This window comes from Protomyctophum bolini, assembly GCF_963924005.1.
Source record: "Protomyctophum bolini genome assembly, chromosome: 8".
Taxonomy (NCBI): domain Eukaryota; kingdom Metazoa; phylum Chordata; class Actinopteri; order Myctophiformes; family Myctophidae; genus Protomyctophum; species Protomyctophum bolini.
Genome location: NC_137869.1, coordinates 23,267,688 through 23,279,664, shown reverse-complemented (window position 1 = coordinate 23,279,664; position 11,977 = coordinate 23,267,688). Strand labels below are relative to the sequence as shown.

General features: G+C 43.0%; 1 protein-coding gene across 1 annotated transcript in view; it reads right to left on the bottom strand.

Moving 5' to 3' along the window:
- Positions 1-1,378: 1,378 nt before the first annotated feature.
- pex5la (peroxisomal biogenesis factor 5-like a) overlaps positions 1,379-11,977 on the bottom strand; it is a 98,765-nt gene continuing 88,166 nt past the window's right edge. Inside the window, exons 11-15 of the mRNA XM_080769534.1 lie at positions 10,215-10,285; positions 6,963-7,175; positions 5,622-5,784; positions 4,316-4,473; positions 1,379-3,796 (exon numbers count right to left, since the gene is read on the bottom strand). Of these exons, the coding sequence (XP_080625660.1) occupies positions 3,595-3,796; positions 4,316-4,473; positions 5,622-5,784; positions 6,963-7,175; positions 10,215-10,285 (807 nt within the window). The 3' untranslated portion in view covers positions 1,379-3,594. The remainder of the gene's footprint in view (positions 3,797-4,315; positions 4,474-5,621; positions 5,785-6,962; positions 7,176-10,214; positions 10,286-11,977) is intronic.

Sequence of the window (11,977 nt, the reverse complement as noted above, 5' to 3'; positions counted from 1 at the left end):
AGCTCAATGGGCATGGGGACTGCATAATGCATGCAACTTTTGCTTTATCATTACAATCCAAAAGGATTATAGGCTATTGCTTCAAAAACATGTATAACCTTTTTTTAATGGCACATGAATTTGTGCACAACTGTTACGAGATATTCTTATAAATGTGTCAGCTATTGTTTATAACTTTCATAGGGTGTGGTTAGTGTTGTTGATTCATTTATCATTTGATTAACTAATCATAACTAGTACTAACGGTTATAATTGCCCTGGCAATGTATTCAAGCTAGTTCAAGGTATCAGCATATTTGGAAAAGGTAGTACAACATTCCACACTAATGCCTGATTTATACTTGTGCACTGAATATAACCAATAATAAGCTCTCAATAGCGACGCATTGTGAACTTATATTGAACTGCTATATTCGGTGCACAGCGCATTGTGCAACCAAGTATAAATCAGGAATTATCTGCTTGGGCCTTGATTGATCTAAAAAAAGGAAAAGCTTCCTGTGTACAATAAGTTCAGAATATATACTGCACACACACCACTTGCAGATAGTGTTGCAGATTTTGAAAGTGCATTGTAGAAATATTGCAAGGTAACTTCATGATATTCTTCATTTTTTGAGTTAGTTGGATTAAAATAAATAAACTCATGCATAACATTTGAAAATGGCATTCAAAGATGAAGCTTAGAGCATCTACAGTAGCATGCGATTGACCTTCAGTAGCATGCGTTGTAGTTAGGGCTGTCACACCTGAGAAGGTACAGACGTAAGTTCTAGAAAAGGGAAATGTTCACGAACTTATTTCAATGCACATCAGTAGCCTATAGTGTACACAGTAGTATTGTACACAGAGCTAAAAAAAACAAAACTAAAAAAAATCATTAAAAAAACAAAAAAACAAAAAAACAAAAAGAAAAGAAAACAAAGGCGTATGAGCCCATAAGATAAGTACCGGCAATTTGTAATTCTCAAAATCACAAGTTACCAAGCATCATATTCCGGTGCCTTGTTCTATACAGTATGTACAAATTTAACATAGCTGAAGACTATGCTCACCATTGCCTTTTAGGGAATTATTGGAAGTAGAATTAGTCAGTTTATGGGGACAAAAAAGTTTACTATTTAAAGTGAAAAGGTTTTCTTGGACTTGAGTTGAGGATCTAATGGATGTAAGATGGGCAAAGTGTTAGCGCAGTGTCCATTCCACACACATTCCACAACTCACATGCTGCTGGAGGTACAAATTTGGCCTAAAACAGAAGGGTGGCCACACCCCTTTAGTTTTTAAAAATATAGATACAAAAAGTATGATATTTAACAAATATAAAATAAATGGTTTGACAGCTGAGCACGGACAAAACAAAACAATTAATCACCGATGTTACATCATGCTATTATTCGTCTTAACAAAGACTGTCAAAACATTAATTTTACCATTAACAAATTAGCTAATACACCTCTTCATTTTGGTATTTGTCATATTGTGCAGTACAGCTAGCCTTCACATATTTCCCCTCATGATTTCAAAAACTTCATGAAGCCCACCCATAAGTAATTTGCAATGGTGTCATCCGGCAGCTTCTCAGTTCCCTCAGAGAAGTGCACTATTCTCTACCGTCATAAAACAACAGACACCAATAGATTTAGTGTCCTTTAGAAAACCATGTATAATGTATTGTTTTTCTACTCTCGTGACATCACTGCAGGTGATGTCATGAGAGGGCACCTGCACCTGGCAGACAGCCAGTTCAGGATCTGCTTTTCACCATTAGCTGTTCTTATATGTAGAGAGACATAGTGTTGCGATGCAGTCTACCATTCATATCCATAAGGTGGATGGCAGTTTTCATGTGCTTCCTTTACTTTGTCGAATGAATCACTGACTCGTTGTCTGCCTTGACAAAATAAGAGTAGTAAAAAAAAAAGAGCTCTTTGAGCCTGCTGAATGAGCAACATCCTACAACACTGTCCTTAAATGGAAAATTGAAAATGCATACAGTTGTAACTTTGTTTGTGTTTAGCCAAGTTTGCTATCCCAAAGGTTTCTTTCTCACATCTAAAAAGCACTGCAGGTAGTGGAATATCTGGTAGATCCTGATATCGCTCCCTCTCGAGCACAGACAGCACTTTCATGTGGTTCATTGAGCCCTATAGCCAAGGGGTGATTTGACAATTTAGAATTTTCAACACAAAATGTGACATTTTGCATAGGAATAATAACCTCATCACATAGACAGGAAACAGCAGTTGAATGCCATGGAGATTAGCTACAGTACAGAGGAAAATCTATCATTTCCTCTTTGTTGCATGGTGACGAGCAGAAACCAGAGTAACTTTATATATAGCTACGGTGCGCTAACACAGAGGTGTTTAGTCAAGAAGCACAATTTAAAGACGATTTTAAGTTACTAGGGGTTCGGGCTGCTACGCAACACCGCTTAACCGACTGATATGCCCATACTTTATATGGAGCTCTCTGTAGACTACTCTGTATAATCCTTTTATGTCCATATATGGAGATCTCTGTCATCAATACATGCCCATATATGGAGATATCTGTATTCATGCCCATATGAAATGTATGTTATGTATTCTTTTGTAGTTGCACCTTGCACTGCTTTTGTGTGTCTCTTCAAATATTGTCAGGGGGAAAAAAGAATAGAAAGGAGAGGAGCCAAGAGTCAAGACCAACAACAACATTTATGGTTGAGAGAGCCGTATTAAAGCTCATCGAATGTTTCCAACCCTGTCTCAGAATGGCTTAGCATTTTGTTACGATAAGAAATGTGTAAATAAATATGGTGTGGTTGTTAACATGCATTTGAGTGAGGCTTTACAACCTGGCTTGCACACATGGTGGGAGGTTATCTGTTTGGAAAAAATGCAAAAGGTAATGTACATTTTCAACAAGAATTCAGTGAAAATGTTCTCCATGCAGTATAAAGTATGAAACCAAGCAGGGAGAGAATTGGAGTTCTCACTGAATCCGTCTTTTAACATTGGCGAAACAATCCTGACCTCTAAAAATAAGTGGATTAAGAAACCACTTGAACCATAGCTCTGCTCTGCAAACAGCAATGTTTCACTGTTAATTCACACCACCTGACTGGCTGCCTGCTTGGCCGCCCGTCCGTCCGTCCGTCCGACTGAGCGTACATGCCAGTCTCTCTCAGCTCAGCTCTGTTCCACTGGATGGGTCAGGTTTTAATTTAATGTGTTCTCTAAGGCATTGCTCATGGCCTTTGTCCTTGTGCTCTTGGGGGAAATCACAAATTGCAGTGCAAATCCATTGCAAAGTATTCACTTCAAGCACTTCCACAATCTCCATGATTCTTGTGTAGGTACTTGGGGTGAAAACAGACACAAAACAAACAGCATCATTGACTGTAGTTCATGAAAAATGTCAAACATCAAGCCCAGTTCTTGTTCTTGATCTGTACACTTGGGTACCTCGGTGGCTGTGAGGGGACTGGAGGTGAGGGAAGGGGAGTAGGCAGAGGGCAGTGTGTGTGTGTGTGTGTGTGTGTGTGTGTGTGTGTGTGTGTGTGGGTGTGTGCGTGCGTGCATGTTGTCAATGCCGCCACCTCCCAGTGCATCATATATCCATGTTAAAGGCCTTCATAAGATGGTCGAGGTCACCGATGTTTGCGGCTTGGAAGAGTTCAGGCTGGTCCATCATGGACAGAGCTATCCTGAGGGCAGCCCAGATGTTCCCAGACATCACCTGGTGTGACAGCTGGCGACTCCGGCTCTTCCTCTGCAGACGCAAGGCTGTCAGGAAGTTGCTTGCAGCCTCCCTGTTAAAACAGCAGCTTGAGTTGTGTTTGGAAACATTAGATCAGTGGTTTTCAACCAGTGGTCCTTGAGGGGGTTTCAGGTGGTCCCCAGCTAAACGATGGAAAGTTGGTAACCAAATGGACCCTTATATATAGATATTTAACTCTTAAATGATCTCTCTCTCTCTAATTATTGTTAAACATTTGCATTACTTAAGCTGCCCTGAGAGCAGAATTCAAAAGCTGCCCTCAAAGCAGCAAATTAACATGGTTGTATAATGTATACAGTGGTTTGTTGGTTGTGCCCTGTATAATGTTTTCAACTTCACAGTATGGAATTGCAGAGTACTGCTAAAGTTCAAATTGCATTATGTATTCAACGATTTCGAACTAAAACATTATCAGTTGAAAATATGTTATTTTCAATGTATTTATTTTCAGAAGATACATTAAAAGGTCTTCACCCACTCTGCTCTAATGCCAGTGCCAGCTGGGTGGGAGTGTTTCTCCTGATGCCCCAGGCATGGGTTATTGACCCACCTGTGTGCCCCCAGGTTGATGCAGCTGATCCCAAGGTTGTAGCGGGATCGGATGAACCCTGGCTGGAGTTCCAGGGCTTTGGTGTAGGCTTCCACCGCCTCCTCACTGCGGTCACCATTGGCCAGGGTTGCCCCCAGGCGGTTCCACAACAAATAGTCCTGTGGGGGGGAGGGGACGCCCCGGGGCAGACATGGAAGATGATTTGTTTTGAGCCGAGATAATATTCCATGGTGTTGTGCTCTGTGCTCTCAGATGCTGTCAGTCTTGAGAACATGGATACAATTTGGCACATGACTCCATCTGTTAAGTCATTGGCTGTTTTGTATTTGTTTTTCGGCAGGTTGTGTGTACTATATTGCACTATCCTTCCTGTCTCTGCCCTCAATTTCCTGTCTCTACTGTGCTATCTAAATGAAAACAAAACAAAAACTGGCCAAAAGCTAGAAAGAAAATGTAGTACATTTTTGCTGAGCCCCGACTCAGCAACCAGCTGTGTTCAGCAACCAAGTGTGTTCTAAAAGAAGCGAGCTATAATTTTCTCTTTCCTGTCATTTTTGGATGCACAAATTATTGTAATTCCTATCGTACTGAGCACCAATGGGACGTGTTCTCGGTTATTATTCCTGTATCATTTATGAACTAATAACAGTATTTTCAAGAGATCATTTGGGGAGAGCTAAGTTACATCACGCAACCTGTCCTTGGCTGTGTGTCCCACCTGGAGGTCCCGGTCTGCTTACAGTAAAGCGGGGGCTTTGACTTTGCCTAAGCCTGGCAGTGGGATATCAGTATCTTCCATTGTCTAGAGATCAGTCTTCCAGCAGGGGGGGAGCAGGTATTTTCCAAGTCAACTGAGTGAGGGTGGATTTACCAGTGTGTGGTATCTCTACTGCTCTGGGACAGTGCTGACATAATGATACATGATGCGTCAATGCAAGATTTGTGTGTGTGTGTGTGTGTGTGTGTGTGTGTGTGTGTGTGTGTGTGTGTGTGTGTGTGTGTGTGTGTGTGTGTGTGTGTGTGTGTGTGTGTGTGTGTGTGTGTGTGTGTGTGTGTGTGTGTGGACGAGTCAAAAGTTCATGAGGCCGCTTTTCTGAGCTTGTTGGAGTGACAGGCTGCTTCACTGCACTTGCTTGCATGTGCTCTTCCTTCCTTCCTTGCTTTGAGACTGTCATGCATTTGTATTGGCATACTTGTGATGATGAGTTAGATTAGATCTTGTGTGTGTGTGTGTGTGTGTGTGTGTGTGTGTGTGTGTGTGTGTGTGTGTGTGTGTGTGTGTGTGTGTCTGTGTCTGTCTCTCTACCTCAGGCCTCACAGACAGGGCAGCATTGAAAGCCTCCACCGCTTTGTTGAACTCAGCACTGAGGTTGTAGAGGACTCCTAGTCCTGTCTGCAGGTCCGGGTCAATAGTGTCTGAGCCCCGGGCCGCGTCCAGGAACAGCTCCCTCACGTCAGGCTGCAGAGAGCTGTGGACAGAGTGGTCCTCATACTGTGTGCTGTACTGACATAGTGATGGAAGAAAAGTACTCACATTTTACACTTATCATTCAATACCCTAGTAGAAATGGGCCACAAGATCCGTGTTTTTTCTGTATTCTTGTTGTGTTTTATAGTGTTCTTTGTAAGTTGTTCATACTTCATAGCTTTAGTTTTGCTTTTCTGTTTTCCTTTGATTTTGTAGCCTATTGTGTTTTTTCTTAGTTGCAGTTTAGAGTTTTACTTTACACTTGTGTACTTTTATTTTGTAGTATGTTTTGTGTCTTGGTTTCCTCTGTTGCTTTTGTTACCTGTGTTGTTGTCTCACCTACCCTGTGATTATTGCTTATCTGGTGCACCTGTGTTAATGTTGTGTTGTCTGTTAGAGTCTAGCCTGTAGTGTCACATGCTACTTAAAGTTTAATGAAATTTGGAAGTTTCCCTAGGGAGAAATGTATATGTGATTGTAGACACCTTTATGAACACATCTGTGAAGAAAGCTAGAGGTAAGCATTTGTTTTTGCAGATTTGCCACAATTTAAGCTAACTTCACCTAACTATAAGCCTTCAGATGGTAGCGCCCCAGTGGCTCCTCAGCCAAGCACATGTCATGGACCAAATTATGACTGTTGTAGTCATTATGATAGGCTTTGAGTAGACCTTACGTTGTATGTCTTCGCTCAGTAGAGTAAAATGTGTTTGTGTGCCTACAAAAAACGCTGTAAAGGTCAGGATGCGTATTGGAAGGAAGATATATATTTTTGTATTATACAGTGGTCTCCCACCTCATCTTTTTGAGTGGTACTCCCTTACGGAGCTATGTGTGTGGGTGGCTGGCTGGCTGGGTCGGTGGCTGGGTGGGTGGGTGCCTGCCTGGCTGGGTATTTCTCAACCGTTTCGGACGCGGGGCGACACGTCAGAACCGGCCCGGCCCCCTGGGCACGTTCCTGGGGGTCTGGAACTCCCGCCCCCCAGGAACAAGACAAACTATTATGTATAATTGAGCCCCTTCAGTACCCCCTGGCTGGCATACTGTATGTTAGCCCTGGAACATGACTGTCCTGTCATATGAAAGTCGCACACTCAAACAATTGTGTTGTTGCAGCACTTCGTGCTCAGCACTAACGCATATTATATCGCTTGATCTTTTCAGCCTCCATGCTCTTACCTTTCTCTGCCCATGGTGGACGCTCGAGACTGTCGATTGGAGTTGGGAGATGCAAGCAGGTGAGGCTTCCCCTTTAGCAGATGTTTGTACTTAGGGTTGTGCTTAAGCCAGCGGAGCAGTGCCTCGCAGGCATCCTGACGCATTCCTGTGTTGGTCAGGCTCACTGCCAGTGCCATGAGAGCGGGGAGGTTGTTGGGGTGCAGCTCCAAGCACCTGGACGGAGACATTAAGTCAGGGAGGCGTGGGCTGTTGCATTTAGTTCAAAGGGAAATCTTGGTTTGATGGGTTATTAATTGGGTTCGGCTGGGGTAAAGTAACAACCGGAGGGGCTAATTATCACTGGGTCAGGTTGTAGGTGATGCACTCTCTCTTGCTCTTTGCCCTTTTGTGCTGGTTGGTATTACAGTTTGTAGAAAATGGGTTTAGATTTGGTTTGCAGTTATGGACAATGTTGTGGGTGACTGATCAGATTCTTACTTCAAACTAAAGGCATCATATTTCGCCACTATAGGACTAGACTAGAGCTAGAAATGGACAGTACATTTGTAGTGACGTTTGGAGTTACATAACTAGTTATATCACTGGTCATATAACTATTCTGCCATTTGTAAAGTAGAAAAGTATAATTTTCAGTAGGCCTATAGGAAAATCTGCAGGATTCAATGTTATTGCGAACGCAGTGATTGCGAATGCAGTGAGCACTTACTATGAGACCTAGCAGATCATGTCTGTCTGTCTGTGTGTCTGTCCCGCTATACGTCCAAATATGGAGTGTGTTGCATCAGCAATCACTCAGCTCCATATATGGGCACAAAAGGGGCCAGGTCCACATATACAGTAACAGCGGGACAGACACACAGACAGACAGACAGACAGACAGACAGACAGACATGATCTGCAGGGTCTCAGCTGCGTTCGCTTCCTGCGTTTGCGCGTCTTACTGGTTTTTAAAAGGTTGAGAACTATCCAGTGTTTTATACGCTGTTTAAAGCCCAAACCACACCAATGGGTCGCCATGCAACTCCTTGCATGCAGCAACCAAACGGTTGCGAGTAGACCCATGTAGACGCATGTAATTGCAAGCAACGATTTAACTAATTAAATCACTTGCATCTATGGGTCTACTCACAACAGGAGATATCACACCGCTGGGACGGACGCTAAACACGTTTTATTGGGTCTCGACCCATTCGTGTTGTTTAAGCTTAAATTAACTAACCCATCCTGGATTTAATTGGCCAAAACAAAGTAGACCGCCCCACCCCCCCAAGTTATACAATGCCTGCAATACCATCGCAGCAAAGGCTACAGCTAATGAAACCCTCAAGCACCTTGCCCAGTGGCCCGGGGACCGCCAGTGGTCCTTGACAGGGTTGTCCCCAGTTAAACTCAAATGATGGAGAGTTGGTAACCAAATGGACCCTTATAGATCTTTAACTCTTGAGAGCTAAAGATCTTACGGGTCCATTTGGTTTCATTTTACGCTCTCAAGAGTTAAACATCTGCCATACTGGGGTGTCCGCTGGCCTAGTGGTCCAGGCGCATGCCACATATCTAGGCTCTAGCTAGCCTGACAGCGTGTCACATGTTCGAGTCCCGTTCATGACGACCTTTGTTGCGTGTCTCTCCCCTTCTCTCTCAACCTCTTCACTGTATCTATCAATAAAGGCACAAAAGCCAAAAATAAATCTTAAAAAAAAAACCATCTGCATTACTTAAATTACAAGAAGTCTGCACAATTAGAGAATGTAGAAGAATTGTTATTTTGATCGTTTGCCTGTATATCTCCTTTTTATATCAACACACACACACACACACACACACACACACACACACACACACACACACACACACACACACACATACACACACACATTGTGTGTGTGTGTGTGGGGTGTGTGTGAATTGAAAGTTAGTCAATTTATTTCAAGGCATAGCCTAGTCCAGGCATGTCCAAAGTCCCCACGGCTTCCTTCCTAAAATGTATTTATCCAATATAAAAATACACCTACATTATGCTAGTCTGTGTATATGTTGTAAGGATGCAGTATACGTATACAGGCTGTGCTAGTGAGTTGAGACAGGTGCAGTGTACAGTATGTGGCTCTTGACCAGCTCACTTTCTTTCTTTTTACCTTATTTACTTACTTATATTCAAAGCTTATGGTCTCTCTCTCGACCTGCTCCACAGGCACACAACACAAGCCAGGGTGATGACCCCAGACTCCCAAGCTCAGCTTCTTCTCAGCCCTGACTACATTCTCCTGTGACAAGCTGTGAATGCTGGACCCTAGAGCCTGCCCTAAATCCCTGATCACTGCACTACAACAGGATGCTATGTGCACTGTGCAGTACTAAACATCCAAGGCTGAGTGAGTACTGGCCACCTGGGGCCAAAGTTTGACCCTCTCTCTACGTCGTCCTCAGACGAGCCCTCCATCGGCGTCTCCAGTCATGACCCTGGCATCAATTACAGGGCTCAAGGTAGGAAATGTGTTGTTAGATTCTTTGCTGCTGCTGCTTCTTGTGTTGTATTCTGTGGGTACTGTGTGTATACTAGTGCGATTCAAGCTGGTGTGGTATTACTGTCATTTTGGGACGCAATGACTGAGTGGCAATGAAACATGTTCAGTAACTGCTTGTGGCTCTGGAATTGAATGCTGATGTGAATCTACAGTTTGTATGCTGTGTTGTATCTGCCTTTGAAGGTATGTGATAGTAGCCTGGTGGAACCATTCCCCCTGCTGGACAAAATTTGCATTCTGCCAGAAGGGAGAGTCTAGTCTCTCTCGGGCAGAGACCAATTCTGGTCGGAGCGATATGCGGCTGTATGCGTGCGCTAGAGGTGGGATCAACGAGAGACTGATGACATTGAAGCTGTGCCACATCGCAAATGTAAACACAACCTAACAAGACTACAACTCAAAATGATAATGGAGATATCAGATTTTTGTCCCGCTGCTTCCGGGTTCATAATTTTTACTTGAGAGAGCCCAAAATCAGTTGAACCATGCCATATTGAACCATATGAATTACTGTTTTGTTTGCACAGCAATTCAATCTTTTTGTCTGCTTGTGATTTTGTTGTTGAAATGCTGTGTTGTGTGTACGTGCGTGCGTTTGTCCTCCCAACGATTGAGACTTTGGGAACTTTGGATAAAATGACATCTTAGACTTTATGATATTTGAAGTAGTTTCTATAGTCATTCTTTTCCCCATAAAACAGGATCACATGCAGTTGTTCCTCCTTACCTCTGGAGGGAGACAATTGCTCCCTGCTCGTTCTCATTCTCAGCCTGGGTGGTCCCCAACACCTGCCAAGCCTGGAGAGAGACAGTGAACAGCAGTGGTGTCACCTGGACTATATATAGGCTACAGTAGAATGATACTGTATGGGTATTACAGAATCCCATAACAACCTATGAGACAACCAAGAAGATTTGTTATGCAAATGTAGTTTTAAGCCTATCCCTATGGAACACGCTGACATCTGTGCTCCGTGTTAGCAACTGCCAGCGTCTTGGAGAGAACATTGGAGAAGAGATGTTAGGCATTCAAATCTGTCTCACATTGCAAAACTGCAGTTCACAAAGTCCTGTGAACATGTTGAAATATGATTAACATTTGCAAAATGATTAGCTTTGGTGCATATTAAATCCTGATGATAGTTTAATCTGGCAGCCTATGTTACTTGAGATAAAGGACAATAGGACATATGCAAGTACTCCCGATAAGCACAATGTAAGCTATGATCACAGTAGACAGAGCTGAGGAGCATCTCCCTAGTTCAGCCCCCAGAATTTATTGCTGTTATATACCGTATGTACTGTAGACCAATCAACCATAGACACTAGACGGTAACAATATTAGCAGAATGTGTTGGTCACTACCCCATGAGGCAGAGAAGGACGAGTTGATTTTCCTCTGACATTGGAGGAGTTTCTGATTAGGTGCGAAAATGGTGAAGTTATCTGAAATTAATCACACTGTTCCTCAATTAGGCAACAAAGTTCTGAATGAATCCTCTGTGTCAAAAAGGCTAATTACAGTAAGTTAAGAGTTGTTGGCACTTGGCAGCTAGCCAATGTCATTAATTGGGCCTTATTATGTGTGTCCTAGTCCATTTTCACTTGCATTAAATAACACTCAGGATTTATTGGCGTTGCTACTGACTGATGAAGTATAATGCTATTGAGACAAGGTTTGTCTATATCAGGGAATTGGAAACCTGGATGAAAGCAAACATGATTGCACTGCAAAATCAATGTTGATGAGATGCTGTAATTAATTTAAATTCTCACGGTGACCAATCTGCATTGATTATTTTCTCTGTGATGCTTTGTTACAATCTGGCATTGACACCCAGTTAATGATACACAAGGTATCAAAAGTGAATCAATGAAGTGAGGAGGCATGGGTGGGGGCTGGGGGGGTAATTATCTATTTGGAAACGATTCATCAGTTCTCACAGCAGGACCATAAGCCACCAAGCGTTCAGGGAGTCATTTTGGAATCGTATTAGTTCCGTGCACCACAGGATAATCCTCTCCTCAGAATATCCCGCACACTTCTGTACATTCTGGAAGGAGTGTGTACTGTATGAGGGCTTTGCTCTATGAGGCGGCAAAGAGGTCACTTCTATTGAAATATGGAGAATGCATGAAGGAAATTGCATTATAATTCAGCCCATTGGGCAAATGGAAACTCTCACTGGAAATATGATTCATGCCAGTGTATTCTTTGCTACGATAAACTATTACCTGGGGGGATCTTTGTTAATAAATTCCCTTGCCCTGTCTATTTGTAGGGAGCACAGTCTGTGATTCCTTTCTTGGCCAAGTGTGGGGCTGCTTGTTGCTGGTCCTGTGTGTGTGTGTGTGTGTGTGTGTGTGTGTGTGTGTGTGTGTGTGTGTGTGTGTGTGTGTGTGTGTGTGTGTGTGTGTGTGTGTGTGTGTGTGTGTGTGTGTGTGTGTGTGTGTGTGTGTGTGTGTGTGTGTGTGTGTGTGTGTGTGTGT